This window comes from Diplotaxodon limnothrissa, linkage group LG4 (assembly GCF_057381915.1).
Source record: "Diplotaxodon limnothrissa isolate DT_005_m linkage group LG4, D_limnothrissa_male_GT1.1, whole genome shotgun sequence".
Lineage (NCBI taxonomy): Eukaryota > Metazoa > Chordata > Actinopteri > Cichliformes > Cichlidae > Diplotaxodon > Diplotaxodon limnothrissa.
Window position 1 is genome coordinate 18,749,405 of NC_140599.1, and position 17,396 is coordinate 18,766,800.

A 17,396-nucleotide genomic window follows, 5' to 3' on the forward strand; every position below is an offset into this window, starting at 1 on the left:
GTCCTGGGACATGTCAAAAAATTTGTTAAAAACCCCCCCAAAACAATCCTCTTAAAAATTAAAACATGGTGCTTTCTCTAGGAAAGAAACCAATAATTGAAAGAAAAAGTAACATTACAGCTACAAATAAAGAAAAGATTTGTCACAGGTTTTCTTTGGAACAAAAGGAAAAAAGTTAATTATTTCAAAACCTTCTGCATGACATACGCAACTTTTTGTAGTTGTACAAACTACAAAAAGTTGTACCAACAGCTCATGTAAATCAACAGCTCAAGCTAAACAACTAGCCAGTGCCTACGACAGTCGCATGGGTATGCAACGCTAACCTGATACCGCACAAGATATGCGGCGCCTAGTTTAAAACTGCAAAATAAAGCAAGATTAAAAAAGGAAAAACAGGCATTAAATCACTCTTCTTATGCAAAATACTGCTTGATCAAAGATCATAAGATTATAAATACATATTAAAATATGTACACAGCAAAACAAGAAGGAAAAAACAAACAAAACGCGACCTCTATGAAAATAACCTCATAAAGCCATAATATTACTTATCTCACTGAAATCAGCCTCACAGGCTTAGTGCAGATAGAGAAACGGGGCTCAGCTTGTGAGGCATGATTTTTTTTGTTGTTGTTGTGTTTTTTTTTTGTTTGTTTTTTTATTTACCTCGACAGTTACGGTTTAGTGCTTTCCCACCACACAAGCCCACGCGCTCAGACCAATACAAGTTCTCGTTTTTCTCCCACAAAAACACAGATGCCTCATTCTGCAACCAATCAGAGCAGCCCGCCACTCCAGCCCACTAAGCTCTCCGCTAATCGGGAAAAAAAAAAGAACGAAAGAAAAGTGGGGCGAGTGGGGATACGCCAGTAAACGCAGGGCAAAAACCTCTTTCATACTTCTCACCTTCTCCAGTTTCCATTAGGACACGACAGCTCCTCTTTGTGGGCAAACTGTGGCACTGCAACACATTCTCACCAAGGGATCCTTTTTATTTTTTTATTTTGACAAGAGGAAAATCGTTTTTTAAAATAATCCGCAGCAACAAGAGTGCGAACTCGACAAGTGTTTTGTTGTTTGACTGGGGTGATGGGAGGGACAACGCATGAAGAAAATCCAGTTTGATATGAATCTGTACAAATCTGTTCGATAGCTGCTCACCAAAGAGAGACTGTATGGTTTTGTCTTCTGTCTGTGTGACTTTATATGTTACAGATGTTTTTATATATATATATATATATATATATATGTACACAACGTCCATGCGTGTCTCTCAGCACCCACCCCCCTCTAGCTGTTGGTGACAGTGGTGCCGCTGCCCAGTTTTATGATCATTTGCTGGCAGTCGTGGAGGGTCCTCTTGTCTCCCAGCTTCTCCAGGGTGCGGGCAGCGTCGGCCAGCATGCCCACCCTTTGGCCCGGAGCCGAAAGAAAGGACGGAGGAAGGTAGCGGCACGCCAGCATCACAGCCTCCGCCTGCTCCCGCTGGCCAGGCCGCATCTCACACTCCTCTGCACACACACAACACACAAAAACAAAAACAGTTAGTTACTGTGGAATTTCGGGTGATCTTTTTGATGTCGTTAACCAGCAACAGCCAAACAGAGTTTAATCACTGATCTGATTTATAACGAAAACTGAAATGGCCTGCCCTTCTCCAAAAAGCCTCCCACCATCACTTATAAACACAATGACAAATCAACAGCATGTCCCAGCTTCTCTGTCTGCCACAAAACAAGCTAAATGAATGGTAAATAAAGCAAATACTAAAAAAAAAAAAAAACTAAAGTAATTGAGTCTAACAATCCATAGATTGCTTTTAGTGTAAAATATATTAAAATATATTGGATTTCACCTGTTTATCCATTTATCAAGTATTCTAAAGAACCTTAGAAAATAATGTAAAGAAATTGTTTTCTAGCAATTCAGGAGGATCTCCGAATGTCTCAAACAGATATATACTTAGTTTAATAAAAAATAAGTCAAGAAAAAGCATCACATCCACAGAATGTAGAAGCTGCACTTATTAAATGCTGGCCCTTTTTTGACTAGACTTAATAAAGAAATACATTTTCAAAGCAGACGGATTAGATAAGGACTGAGTGACATAAATATTCAGAGCTTTCTCTGTTACTTCACCAAATTAAAAATATCAACAGGAGTTATTAAAACAGAATCACCAGTGCAGACTGAATGAAATATCAAATCCACAGTAATATTGTACACACACACACACACACACACACACACACACACACACACACACCTGTCTTGGCTCCGGGTGTTGCTCTGCGCCGCAGTGAGCGATCCAGAAGCTGATGTGTGCGGGTGGGACTGGCCCCCGCCATCAGCCTGGCCGTAGCTTCATGGAGAAACAACTGGAAAGGGATGGAGTGCAAAGAGAGAGAGGTGAGAGAAGAGGAGGAGGAGGAGGGACGACAGCGAGTGATGATGACTCACACATAATGCTCGGCTCTACCTCTGAGAGACTTTGAAGTCTTGTGAACAATGCTGCTAAACGCTTGCCTCAGGGTATGTGTGTGTGTGTGTGTGTGTGTGTGTGTGTGTGTGTGTGTGTGTGTGTGTGTGTGTGTGTGTGTGTGCTGTAACACCTCCCAACCTCACAGAGAACTATATATACCCTGCACTGCCTGCAAATACGTGCACTGGATTATATTTGTATCCATTTCCAATGTGCTGCTCTGTGCCTTTATTAAGTGAAGAAATTCTATTCTTTTTAATTCACTCATTCACGATACATATGCAGCAGATTTGTGTTTTACACTTTCATTAAAGAGCATCTTAAGATTCATCTTAGCATGTTTTGGTTTGGATAGCATGCTGCACTCAGATCCAGTGTCTTTGTATGCAACTACTGAAATAGTTTTCAGTTGAGACAAACTTCAGATTTAGCACAAACTCTTCCCTCATATTAGGCCCAGCACAGAGCTTTGATAAACCAAAAGAGAAAACTTAAAAGACAGAATGTGGTGACAAGGTTTTACATACTCTTCGCATCGCAGGTCTGAAACTCTGTGCCAATTTGCGTAGCGAGCTGAGGTCTTGCTGAAAGCCCACGAGCTCTGGTGGAGAGGCCTGCTGAATGCCCGCAGGGCCGCTGGTCCCCGCTGAGCCTTGTCCCGTGGGAGTGGCCCCTTGTTGCTGCAGACGCCAGACATTTGTCCTCATAACCAGCAGCAGATCGCACAACAGCAACTGGACAACCTAGCGAGAAATAATTAGCTTTAGTGCTCAAATATTCTCAACTTAAAAACAAAAATGAAAAGAAAAGGGAGAAAAAAAGCCCCAGTCTCCACTGACCTCAGAACTGGATACTGAAGTATGATGAATATGTCATGTTTTGAAAAACACCAAGAATTAGACTAAAAAAATGTTTGCATGTTTGTCATACAACACCGCTTCCAGTTTATAAAAATAAGTAATATCCATCACATTTTGCTCAGGATGTTAATCTACAAATAGTTTCAGCTGCTATTATTAAAACAGTCACTTTTCGTTATGTTATGCATCTCTAATCGACGCTAAAGGACATTTTCCACCTCTCCTACGCGAGTGTGTGTTCTGCTGTGAGTGGCCCAGCTCTGTGTTGCACTGCAGGTACATTGCACTCAGCTGAGACACACATGCAATGCAACTACAATGCACTGCAGCTCTGGCCATGCACATACACCGCTGTGAGCTACCTATCCACCAGCATCACCATCTGCTGAGTGCCAGAGGGTAGGACACTGCAGCATCGCAGAGTGGAGATGCTGCGAGGGATTCGCTGTCTGGTGAAGTGTGTCGCTTTGTACTGTGACAAAGGTGCACGTGTCTGTGTGCGTGCATCGTTTAATCACTTTATAACTATGTAACTATTCCCGACACTTTAGGTATTCTTGTGCATTTTTTTCCCCTCGTGCAGATGTTGCCACCTTAATGAAATGTCCCTCCTAGGTGTAATAAACATCACTTACGTGCACAAATCTGGAAGAGATTGTGCCTTTCTTTGTGCGTACCTTGTCTAAACTGGAGCTATGACAGTGTGGTCCCAGGTTGAGGCTGTCTCGGAGCAGGGCGCTGGCCTTGTCACTGTAGCTCAGACTCAATTGGCAGTTTTCTGGCTTGGACAGCAGAGCTCGCACTGCCCTGAATGTGTTCAGACAGGCTTTGGGCAGAAGACTCCTGATAGAAAGAGAGTGGTGGGCGGGCAACAGACAAAGGACACAGGTTAAAGTGGTGTAAGTGTTAGAGGGTGGGTGGGTGGGTGTGTGTCCTTAGCCTGGCATTTGCAGGGCAAAGTTCCAAATTCACATCTTTATACGTCTAACTTACTCTGCGTTCTGCAGACTGCGGGGCAGGTGCTCAACCGTCGGATACAGTCTCTCTGCTGCGGCATCATCTCCTTGGAGCCAGTTGATGATCACCACAGTGATTGAGGACCACCACTTAGAATGAGGGTCACAGCCTGGATATTAGAGGAAAAACAGTCAAAGCTGAGACACCCTCAGACAGAAACAAACATGCAGATATTTAAATCCCAGAGTGTCCACTTTCACATTTAGCATGCATGGCAGTGCACCCGTGCAGACAGCTGCTGTCTGCATTTTGACCTCTGAATCAATCTGTTTCTACCCTGGAGGATTTTGACGACTCCCTCACAGGGAAAAAGTACTCCATTTAACACAGGGCAACACACACAGACTTCTAAAACATGTAGCGAGTAACCTGAGGCTCTGCCAAGAAAAGTCTCCTATTAAAATCCCTGCACAGTCTCTCATCCCTCCCGCTCCCTCCTTCCTCTCAAGGTGATCACCAATTTGACAGTGCTGAAGATAGATGAAGCAATCTAGCGAATGCCTCCCTTTCACCTAGCCCTCTCTCGCTCAGATCAGTGATCAGTAAGGACAAAGGAAAGCGGTGGGAGGATGGAAGTCAAAGGGAAATCAAGCTACTTGATCTCTGTAGTGTAAAAATGAACTTTGTCACACAGCTTCTTATTCTGCACGCGCAGTAAAGAAAGAGCAGTGTGCAGAGAAGGCTAATGCAATTATTGCAAAAAAGATAAGTAGCAGTGAAGTAAGGAGTACGCATCTAGACAGTGTAACTGCTTGATGTACTTAAGCAACAGAAACATTTAGAGGCAAGTTCTGATTTTTCTAAAAGCAAATTTTAACCAGATTAAAAAGTCGGTACCATTAGTGATCGCTAATGTTTTTAGCGCTGAAGATACACTGTCAAAGATTACTTTTCAATACAAATGAGACCGCAAACAGAAACGACAGTTTCCATAGCCATACCTGTGACAGTTGCCATGTTGGACCCAATAGCAAAGGACTGTGAGGTGGCACCAGCCGCATCTGAAGCATTAATCAACAGCTGGAGATATTCCAGGGCATCGGCATACTCGCTGAGGACACACACACACGCACACACACTGAATGGTTATTTTGCCCCACAAATCGTTAAAATAAAACATACCTACAAAAGGGTTTTCTTTTTAAATGCCAAATTTAATTCTGCGTTTATTATCCTCATTCCTTTCTTTGTATGTTGGCGACTCTATGAGAAGTAAACCGTAACTTGTTGCCAAGAAAAGCAAACGAACCAAAAGTTACAAGAATCGATTATATGAAAGGCCGTCTTGATTTCTCACCCGTCTCCCGGACTTGTATTTTTCTCTCCGCGAGGCTGGGCCACACAGTACAGAGCCTTTTCCAGGAGGTGTTCTCTAAATGCCTGAGTCACCTGAGCCAGAGGATCCACTGCAAGGGAAACCAATAACAAATATAAACATCAGAATGTGCCTGCATATTGTAGGCAAGAGGATTCCAAATTAGGTATTGTAAAAACACAGTTATAGACTGAGTGCAAACTTTTGCTTTCACTGACCAGTGTTGCCAGCTTGGCTGTAGATGCTTTCTTTAGGGGTGCTGCGAATAGCCCAGTCCCCATCCACGAAGAAGCGGTGACCTAGTGGGTGACAAAGCCACTGCATGGCTGGGGGGACACTGCCGCTGGAAGATAGGCAAGCTTGACGAGCACTGCTCAGGAACACACGCTGTCAAAAGAAGGAAAAAAAAAAAAAAAAGGTTTTGGTTCGGTGTAGTTTAAAATATTACACGTTAGGACAGATCGCAGGATCTTTAATCACCTCAGTGAATGTTTATTAACCATGAAAGATAAATTAAACAAAATGTCAACTCAAAACTGGTTGTTGTTACATCACGTGAGCACAAAAGAAACAGAGTCGGGGTAAAAACACTGCTTATAAATGACTGAGCAAGACGCGTATGCTTGTGCAAACAACAGGGACTCACAGAGGTGAAATGCAGAACCCTCGGCAAACTGGCTTTGACTCGTAGAGCCGCAGAAACATAGATCTCAGCCAGCGAGGCCACAGGCAGGCATGAGCCAGAACACTCTGCAAGGTTCACTGCACTTAAAGACATGTGCACTGCTGAGAGGTGGCTGCCATTCAGTTTACCTGCAGGCACAGATCGAAGACAAGAAAACAAAATTTTTTTTTAAATATTCACAAAAATTATTTAAACTGGAATTTATCTTTAGACAGAATCTTTTTGCACAGCAAAGACTGCAATGCTTTTTAAACCTTACTTCAAATGTTGCTGAGTCGCTTTGAAATGAATGACAATTCACCTCCTAATGTCCAGCGTGTCACACTGATCTGATCTAAAAGCAGGACTCTTATGGTGACCAACCTGTCATGTGAAGCTGGTGCAAGCGGTGGTAAACCAGGGCGGCATCACGGCTGCTTTTGCAGGCATCCTCCTGCAGGGGGCGATCAGATCGCAGCCCTCCTGCCCTGGCAGCTAGCCAGCGGCCAACCCATAGACGCTGGAGGCAGAATCTTAGCAAAGACCAGAGCGCTGCGCAGGCCAAGTCCAACTGGGAGGTGGGTAAGGGGCGACCGAGAGCCTTCAGACAAGTCCACAGGTTGTGACTGGCTTGAGCAAAATCTCCCTGTGAAGTGTAAAAGATAAATAGTGAGAGAAAACAGACGAAGAGCCACTTTATAGATTCTGTGAGAGTTCAGAAGGATTTCTGATTTAAATATGGTCAAATTCCTCCTTGTGGATCAGTACACTTTGTCAATTGGGCACACGTTGAAAAGAAAAAAAGAAGCATACTCTTGCCAGGTCCAGGTCAGCCTGTTTGCGATGCCTCCAGAACAAGACGGATGATCCAGAATGTGGTCTGGTTACAGGTTCTCCATACACCAACAGCCGTATTAGAACTCCTGATACCAGAATACCGTTCAGTAACCACACCAGTATAGTCGGGAGCATCCAATCCATCCAGCCCCATGAGTCAGCTATAAACAACAGAGTCATTTAACTGCAAAGAAAATCTATTTATTGAGAGCTAATTATGTGAAATTTGAATCACTGCCATCTGTCTCCCTCCCAGCATTTTCCCCACTCTGTACCTGCGACATCCACACCCAGGACGGTCCTGCCCGCGTGATGGGTGCTTACAGCTTCAGTATTTCCAGATGAGCTGCTACCCGATGAACAGAACAGAGCAGCCAAAGGGTTGAGGGAGAGGAAGAGAAAGGTAAAGGCGCACAACGCCATACGGGAACGGTCCAACATGCCAACGGCACTGCCACCTGCTGTCGACTGGTCCGGCGTGCCTATATTTGGCTGACACACGAGAGAATCCAGAAGGACACATTTGTGATTATTCAGTTTATTAATTCAGGCAGCAACATCAATCTGACAAAAAGTATGAGTAATTACATTTTTGAGGTGTTATAGTGGTTGATTAATAGTTGAGCGCTGTACACAAGCTGTCAAGCATCATGGGTGTTCATGGAGAATTTTTTCGCAGCCAAAAGAATCACGTTTGTATTTTTTTTTTGTGTCTATTAAGACTGACAGTTGCAGTGTGGTCAAGGTTTCTGTTGGCAACAGTTTCCTAGATTGTTCATGGGAGCGCCTGTGAAGGAAGTTTAGCAAGGTGAGGTGCTTTAAGCCGTCACCATGGCACCGACCAAACTCCAATTCACAAAAATCAGCTGATGCCAAATTTTATCACCAGAGCACATTTGGGTTAAAGGAAGAAATAGGCCGAGTTCGTGTGACGTCACTCCTGCCGTGACGTCACTCCGGCAAGCACACACGCAAGGCAATGGCGGTGTGACGAGCCAAAAACAGACTCAGGCGAGCTCACACTTTCAGAGCTCGGCACAGACAATGTTCTCTCCCACGTTTGTAGTGCAAAATGCAAAGCTGGAAACGGCAATGCATCTAATCTGAGGAAACACCTGGTCAAACACAAAACACAGCTCGAAGAATGCACCAGATCTGATAGCCCGAAAGCCAAATTCACAATCACTGCAGCTTAATTTAGCACATCTGTCACCAGTGTACAAGAGTGTGAACCAATGGATGATGACGATGATGAAAAATCTTCGTCAGGTAATTAATTAGTAAGTCGGACACGCTGCACGCAAAAAAAAACAGGACTTTTTTCACTGTGTTGTTTGAAATTTTAACTCGCGTGCTGTTTACGGCAAACATACACGTCATGTGAGATTGTATATCCAAAGCATTGGTAGATAATCGCAACTAATTATAGCTTAGAATTAATATTAAATGTGTTATAATAATAATAATGATAATAATGGATTGCATTTATATAGCGCTTTTCGGGGCCCTTAAAGTGCTTTACAATACCACTATTCATTCACTCTCACATTCACACACTGGTGGAGGCAGCTACAGTTGTAGCCACAGCTGCCCTGGGGCAGACTGACAGAAGCGAGGCTGCCATGTCGCGCCATCGGCCCCTCTGGCCAACACCAGTAGGCGGTAGGTGAAGTGTCTTGCCCAAGGACACAACGACCGAGACTGTCCGAACCCGGTGTTCACTGCCAGACAGCGACCAAAGCATTAAATAACAAAATGTTTCAAGTGAGAAGTTTGGACTTATTTTTGTAAGAGAAATCTTGGATTTATTATGTCACAATGAGTAAAATACCAAAAAACAGTACCAAAGCCCAGGTACAGGTATCTGTATCTATTCAAATGTGAAAGGTAACCAAGGCTTGTTGTTCCAATAAACAAAAGAAATCCCATACAGATGGCACCATATGCATAAAGGAATAAACAAAGCACAGCAAAAACAGGTTTTATCTAGTTTCAGTTAGCCATATCTCATTTTCTATTTTGAGAATATGCAAATCATTAAAGCAGTCTATGGAAAAAAAAACTGTTGGGGATTCATCACAGTGTGAAGAACTGTGTGGACAAATACTTCCAACAATTTAATGTATCTTAATTTTCATTCCCAACCCATCAATTCACCGCATGGGCTCAAATGAGTCCACTAACCAGTGCTGTGCTGGTGTCCCTGCATCCATAAAAAAACCTATTCTAAACATTTATTCACAGCTGCTGCCCATCTTATAAAAGGCACCATTAACACTAACATATGCTACTATCAAGACAATGTCTTTTTTTTTTTTTTAATGAAGGGCTTGGCCACTTTGCCAGCACACTACCAAATTGCATGCATCCATCTGCAGAGAGTCTGGCAGCTAAACTGACCTGCCTGCATTCTGACAGGGCTGTCACCCACAGAGGCGTCCGTTGTTGTGTTTTTCCTTTCACAATGTGCCAAATGTTCAGACTGCTGAGCAGCTGAAATCCTATATCAAGCAAGCACAGAAAAAGATTGTGCTTTCAGAACTACAGCAACTGTTCTCCACGGTTCCCTCGCGCCTGCTTAAAGGTGACGCAAACCAGCGGGAAACATGCCGGTGTATCTACATTTGTCTTTAAACGCTTTGCTTTTGCTGGCCTCGAATTCAAAATAAGAAAGAAAACTTTCAAAATTTGAAATGTTTTCTTCGCATCATTTTCATGTCAATGCAGGATTTGAATGATTTGCAAATTCAGATTTTTTCAAATATATATTTTACAGAGTCCTAACTTTCATTCAAACGCAAACCTAATGGGAACAAACCATCTGTCCTTGCATCTCTATCCCGAACCCTCATCTCAAATGTTTAGTTTAAATGAGCTCTGCATACCTTTGTGTCCTCTCCCATTGGACTGTCAGGTTCTGAGTCACTGCCACAGTGAGAGAAGGAAGTTGGGGAACCCACGTCAGAGGCTGGCGGGGTGGGCAGCTCGCTCTTCACATCAGCCTGTCCATCCACCTCCATGGCAACCAGGTCCTTAAGAGACTCTGTAGAAAAGGGGTTTAAAAAAAAAAAAAAAGATGATGAAGGGAGTAGTTAGAGGGTCAATCAAGGGTACAAAAGAAAAGAAAACCCTACAATACACTTCATTTCATTTTATATTTGTCTTTTCAGGATTAAAAAAAAAAAAAAAAAAAATCAGCAGTCATTGTTGTTAAAGGTTACCGGAATGATTGACTTTCAAGAAATTGAAATAAAATCCCAAGAGGCTGTTGACGAATAAAGAAAAGAGCATTTTAAGCACATACTGTTTTTCTGGGCTGCCATTTTAAGAGCCATGTTCTCTTGTTTGAGCTTCTGGTTAGTCTGCTGCAGGTAACGGATGTAGTCGATGGCTTTCCTCAGTACTGCAGATTTATTGAGCTAGAAATGAAAGAAAAAGACCAACCGAATTATTAGACCTCTGCTGTTCATGAAAAAGACAACTGGACAAAAAAAGAAAATGGCATAAAAAGCGTGGGATGCTTGTAAATACGTGCTTCTTACTTTAGCATCAGTGCCAGCCACCAAGTCTTTCAGCTCCATGATTTTGTCATTGATGGAGGAGCGGTACCGCTTCTCAATAGCGTTGTGGGCGGTGCGCTTCTCCCCTTTGTGTGGCTGGCCAGCCGGCTTACCACTGATAGCGATGCGGTTGATGGGAAGCTTTTCAGCATCCACCATGACAGGCACTGTAGTCAGGAAAGTACCCCCACCCATGAATGCCTGAGAAAACAGGATGATGTAAGTGCCAGGGTTAACAGCGTGGGTGTAAACTCGACAGCGGTGCACTGTGTGACTTCAGTATTAGGTTTGAGTTCATATTGTGCATCTACCTGCAGCGAAGTGCTCTGTGCTGAGGTGGTGGTGGCCAGGGACGTGGGAGAAGCTACAGTAGTGACCATGCAGGGGTCAGGCTTCAAAGTGGTCAGCAGTAGACTCTCGGCCTTGATGAACTGGGGCTGAAGCAACACCTGAGGACACCAGGGCAGATAGATGCACCGAAAATTCATTTACGTAAACGAGGACTGCAGTGCATTCGTTTTTAAGTCCATCCAGGCTCGCTCAGAGAACACCTTCACACACTTACAGGTACTTGCTGTACGTGGGCTGCGACAGTTTGAACCGGAGGGCTTGTTGACGTGGTCAGGAGAGGAGATGCAGTTGTCAGCCCTTGGAGCTGAGCCTGAATGGCCACTGGCTGAATGCTCGGCGGTGAGGATGACAAACTGGTGGCAGGAGTGCTCACACTGCTGGGACTGCCAGCTAGAAAAAAACAACAACACATTGATGCCAAAAAGACTTAAATCACACAGGAAAAATTTGAAGTAAAATCCGAGCAATTCCAACTTGAAAGTAACATTTTTATATGTTAAGTATTTGATGGTTTGTGTTAAAATTTCCGTGATCATTTAACGGTGTAGTAGCACACTACCCATTTCAACATTTAAGCTTCCAAAAGAACCGCCAGCTTTAAAAGTAAAAAACACCTGAACTCTTAATTTCATCAAAACTGCATTAGTTTTAAGACTTTGTAGGCAAAAGGTGAACTATGGACTCATTATAAATGCGATACTCTCCAAATGATATGGCCGCTACTTTCGCTTATCTCCACCAAGCTTTAAGAGATATGGATAAAGATATGCACATGCAGTGGACTGTCTACTGTGTACCCACCAATGTTCCACGTCTTGTCCACACACATAAATTTCATTTCACTTGCAAACTCTTACGCAGCTGACCAAAGTCTATGAGATTACGACATTAATTAGAAATCATGCGAGGTTAAATGACCTAGTGTCCTGATAAATGCGATGCACGTGAACAGCAAACTTGCAGGGCACTGGGCATCAGCTGCTAGATTCCATGGTTAACACAAATGTGCTTTATGTGAGCCACTAAAAACATCCTCAGCATTTAACAGAAATATAAATAAACACTTGGAGTTTTTTTCCTTCACAGATGACAATTTGTCATTCTCCCCTTTTTTTCCTTTAGAGAAAAATAACGCTGGTAAATGAGGTTATGTATCTCTATGAGATTCCATTTGTTTGTATTTGAAAAGTCGGCAAAACAGCAGTGCATGTATTGTTGAAAAGAAGTCTAACGACTGAAAGGTTAGCATCACATATTTTAATCAAATCACAATTGACAAAAATGAGATATTAACATTTTCCTTAATAACCCATTTTTTCCCCCTCACTGAATACCTGACACAAGAGGTTTGTCATTTTCACTGCGCAAAAAAAGGTTCAAAAACCTTGAACTTTAACTGTAAATTACAGAACAAAATAAACTGGTTAAGCCAGGTTAATGAAAGTTGTAAAAAGCTAAAGACAGCAGGAAGCTTGCTGGTCAACGATGCAGACAGAACTGGATTAGAAAGATCCAACTGCATTTCGTTGCCCTGTACCTGTGCATGTGCAATGACAATAAAGTTGAATTCTATTCTATTCTATTCTAACATCAGACATGCAAAGTCAAGGAACTTGTCTCTATGTGAAGAAACACACTACAATAACATCACAGTTTTATTTTCATCCTTTCCCTTAAAGGTTTTATTTTTAAAGCACAGTTTGATACCCCCTACCATCTAACTCGCACATAATCTATGACTCAATCATCACCATCAGAGAGGGCTTACCTGTGTAGCTGTTTGGGCTGCTGTAGTTGGTCCGGGCCTGAGGCTGTGTCTGTGTCTGTGGTGGAGTCTGGGGTGCAGGAGAGGTGAAGAGTGCCTGAGGCGTTGAGCTGAATGCTGGGTTTGGTCCTGGGGAGCCATTAGGTGAAGCTGCCTGGGAAGGAGCAGACGGGCTGAGAACTGGTTGGGGTTGCTCCACTTGGGTCTGTCTGATGCTTTGAGCTTGTTGTGGGGAGGACGGCTGCTGCCTCTGGGTGGAGCTGGGTACCTGGGCCAGGGGAGACTGCTGGAAGGTGGGAGGCTGGAAGGCTTTGTCTGGGCTGGACGAGCTACGAGTAATAGGAGGGCCCAGCAGTGCATCCAGATGGGGGTTACTGCTTAGGATGGAAGATGAAGATGGAGGTGTGGTAGTGGTGGTTGGGGGGGAAGCTGAGGTGATGGTCTGAGTCAAACCATGAATCTCTTGTATGGGAGGAGCCGTGGTGTATGGAGGGGCATCAAAGAGTCCTCCAAACTCCATGTCCTGGTTGCTGATGAGCTGGAGCATGTCTAAACAGGAAGACAAATCACAGCCACTGTGAATGTTATTGTTCAAGTAGAAAATTTATAGCAATTTGCCAGCTTTAAACAATTAAATATGGACCAAGATCAAATCTATAGGAACTGTAAATTTCTCGAGAAAACTTGTTTAGAGATTGAATTACCGTACTATCCATTTCAGTAGCAAACTGCACTTTAATTACCAATTAATCAACCCACATGTGCTGTGACTGTTTATGATCAAACATCACTGGCAACAATTTCAGTCATGCTAAAGAAAATAAAAACGCAAGTTATCATATATCTAAGTATTATTATTAATATATAATTGCAGTGTAGAGTGGGAATGCATAAAAATGGATAAGGCCAATGTGATGCTCAAATAGAAAGGAGCATCACCTTGAAGCGTGTTTTGGTATTGGGTTTAAAAAAAAAAAAAAAAAAAAAAAGCTAAATGGCAACAAACAAAGTTGCATTAAAAAGAAGGTTTTAAAGGGGCTTTATGCAGTCCTGTAAAAAAAGTTTCGTTCAGACCTTTGCAGGCATTCGTTCATGCACAGCTCTTTTAAAGTCTCCCCGCGGCATTTTCTTACCGCGTTGATGTCTGGACCTCAACTGGGTCACTGCAAGACCTTGACTGTTTCCTTTTTCAGCCACTATCTTGTACATTTGCTGCTGTGCTTGGGAGCATTGTCCTGTTGCATGACACAATTTCGGCCAAGCATCGGACAGATGGCCTCACACTTAACTCTAGAATACTTTGAAATACAGAGGAGTTTATGTCAACTCAATCAATGCAGGTTGTTCCAAACACAACCCCCAAGTCATCACCATTCCATCGCTATGCTTAACAGTTGATATTAGGTGTTTATACAGATATGCTGTGTGATGTTGTGCATTATGAATTATTGCTCTAAAACTGTTCTGGTTTGTTTAGCTGCAACTTTGCTCCTGCATGTGCTTTTTAAACTTCAACCCATATTTGTGTTCAGTCTCTTTCCAACTTTACTGTCATTAATGTTAAAATTTAATATGCTGTAGATTATGTAGCTCATGTGTTTTTTTGAGGTTTCTCTGACCGTGAGGTGAATTTGGGACTTCCACAAACCCATGTACTGCGAACCAGAAAAACTTCTGCTTTTATAGAGTCCATTCTTTTCACATGACTGTAAATGTAGTACATCACATGTACTTATGACTACAGCAGTTTAAAATTGCTAAAAACTAAATTTTGTTTTGTTTCATCACATTTTCCATTAACACTCAAAGAATTACTAGAAAACTACTTTAAAATATCCCAGCAGGAGATGGGGTGTCTTACGCAGTTTAAAAAACACACTTTACAAGAAAGACTGCCTCTTGTTGCGTTAGAAAACACAGCAAGAAATACCAGGTACAGGTATACAGATCATGTGCGTGCAGCTGTAGGTCCAAGAATCCAAGTGGTATATTATTAATGAGTTATTAATCTTAATTTGTGCTCGTGCACATATGGACTTGTAGGTTTTCATTAGCATGATCTAAAAGATATAAAACATTTTAATATGTATCTTTTCCAGAAGATTTGCTAATTACAAAGATTTAAAACTGACAAAAAAAAAACTTTACATGGAAAAAAGTGAGATGGCACGTGTTCACTAATCATTTTTTATTCTAGGAAGCAGTGTGCTCTTGAAAGACATAAGACACTGAAATAATTTTCACAGCATTTTTTACAAGGACAGTTGACCGCGTTTAATTTCTCTGTTAAGTGATTCTGAGTTCATGTTGTGACTGCAGTATAAAAAAAGAAAAAAAACGAGCAGCCTGGATTTGTGAAGCAGTGTTGTGTATGAGGTGATCGCTCTTGGCCAATCAGAGCGCATCTCGGAGACTTGCTATGCCGATCAGCCCAAGACAGGAAAAGAGAGGGAGAGCTGCCTGTGGCAATGAGTGTGAGGTTACCATCGAGCAGTGTCACAGAGGGTTACTGTCGGTCAAAGTCAGAGAGATGGAGAGCACGGCCGCAGGATATGAACACTGTTTACGCAGTGCGTGTTATCTTATTTACACTTCGCCTCCTATTACAAAACACATACTGGCCAATTTAAGAAGACTGACAGAAAACTCCAAATCTTAACAATGCTCGAAATACTCTTGTGATTTCGATTGAAGGCTTAAATTGTTGCACGAATTTTATATATGAATCATACTATATATGCTGTTTGTTTTTTGCAAAAACGGGCACGTGGATAGCACTATATTCGCAAGAAAACAAATAAAGTCGTCCACAGAGCATATGGCTAGATTAGTTTTCAACCGATTAATTTGGCATACATAAATACATAAATATTTGTCAAATCGGTCAAGTGAGGCTCTGTGAACCCAAAAAGAGAGGAATGAACGACAGTAACCCCGGTCTATGGAGCACGCTGGGGGCGGGGCGCACACGAAGCTAGCTGTACGTTAGTGTCACATATTCGCCTCATGAAATGCGCTTCTATTTTTCTATTGAACAGTAAGACACACAGACGACTTCTGATATTGCAAGAATCATCGTTATAAATTACTAACAAAACATCCCAAATATCACTTCCGGCTAGCCTCCATATACTTGCTCACTGATAGTTAGCATGTAGCTAACAGTGGATGATGAAAGCTAGCTCTCAGCTTTTAAAAGCTTTTATTTAAAAGATGTCTTTGTATCGAATGTCGTTGTAAGTGATGTTGTTAGTGTGATTATTACATGCAGAACACTTAAAGATACGAAAAGGAATGATAACACGTACGGTGTTACCGGTTTTAGCAACTGTTTTAAGCCAGCAGCAACCATTATATTTTCTTACCATCAATGTCGCTTAGGAGGGCCGTGTCAATATCACTGGGGTCGTTAAGCGACAGTGTTGGATCCAGATTATCCAACGAATGATCGTCAAAAGACAGGCTGTTCATCTTTACTGTCGTGTCTGGGCTTTCCAGTGTAGACTTGACTGACTGTCGGCGAAATCGGAAACTTCTGAGTCCTTACATTTGACAAAAGGACCAAGATCCCTGTCCTTTCGTCACATGCGCAACGCGAGCTGCAACTTTTCTTATTTTTGTAACTTTTGTGTCAACTAACTGCTCACAACTAGCCCCATCATCATCCTGGGAAACTTGTCAAACCAAGCCAAACACCGACGCTCATTCACTACTAACTTGCTTACAGCGGTAGCAAGAGAAACCCATCCAACCGATGATGATTGACAGTTGCCCCAGCCAATCACCCTCCTTTGAACTAGATTCCCACGTCCCTGTTTCTCAGCCTTGTTTTGATTGTTTGAGTAAATGAGTGAGGGCATGTGCAGTATACGGCCACGATCTAACACAATTTATACACAAAAATCAGATAATGTACAAAAAACAACAAATAATTACAGTAATCGAAGAAGTGATGCCGTGGCTAGATAATATTTATATGGTTACATTTGATGGGTATGTAAAAAAAGCTAACTACAGCATAAACGAGTTAAGTTATGATTCCAGAGCAGCTTAATACAGTTCTGAATATCTTTTATAATATTGATTATAAATAAATATATTTTTTTCTCTTTGTATACAGCATGGACATGTTTATTGTGGGCTTGCCACCAATAGCCAATTATAATCGTGTGGGGCGTGCGCTTAGCGACAGCCAAGCTTGTTTGACTCGAATTAGCGACTCCTCCTGTAGAACCAGTAAAACCGTCCAATGAGAAGCTCAGAATCAGAGTGGGGTGATCTGACGTTGCATCTTTGGGTCTAGCGATTACATCATGTGTTTCGCTCCTGGAATGATGGAAGCAGGAACAGCAGGAGGAAAATAAACTGCACAACTACATGTAGCCAGAAGGGAAAAAAATGAGCACGTGTATTTTAACAAAAACAGTTCCTGCAACTCTTCGTAATGGTGGTTTACATTACATTTTTTCTCCCTCTCCTATAATAATTAGTAACGTACAAACAGGCAATGCGGGTGTTTTTGTTTGTTTGTTGTATCCCTAA

General features: G+C 42.3%; 1 protein-coding gene across 1 annotated transcript; it reads right to left on the reverse strand.

Moving 5' to 3' along the window:
* Positions 1–639: 639 nt before the first annotated feature.
* Positions 640–16,553, reverse strand: srebf1 (sterol regulatory element binding transcription factor 1). Its single transcript, XM_085351565.1, has 19 exons — positions 16,220–16,553; positions 12,858–13,403; positions 11,304–11,479; positions 11,050–11,187; positions 10,721–10,939; positions 10,483–10,597; positions 10,064–10,221; positions 7,454–7,670; positions 7,155–7,339; positions 6,726–6,987; positions 6,324–6,490; positions 5,896–6,064; positions 5,660–5,768; positions 5,304–5,413; positions 4,339–4,471; positions 4,023–4,188; positions 3,013–3,228; positions 2,270–2,381; positions 640–1,514 (listed from the first exon to the last, which is right to left on the reverse strand). Exons 1-19 carry the CDS (start codon positions 16,323–16,325, stop codon positions 1,294–1,296), a joined length of 3,525 nt encoding a protein of 1,174 aa, XP_085207691.1. The 5' UTR covers positions 16,326–16,553; the 3' UTR covers positions 640–1,293.
* Positions 16,554–17,396: the final 843 nt, after the last annotated feature.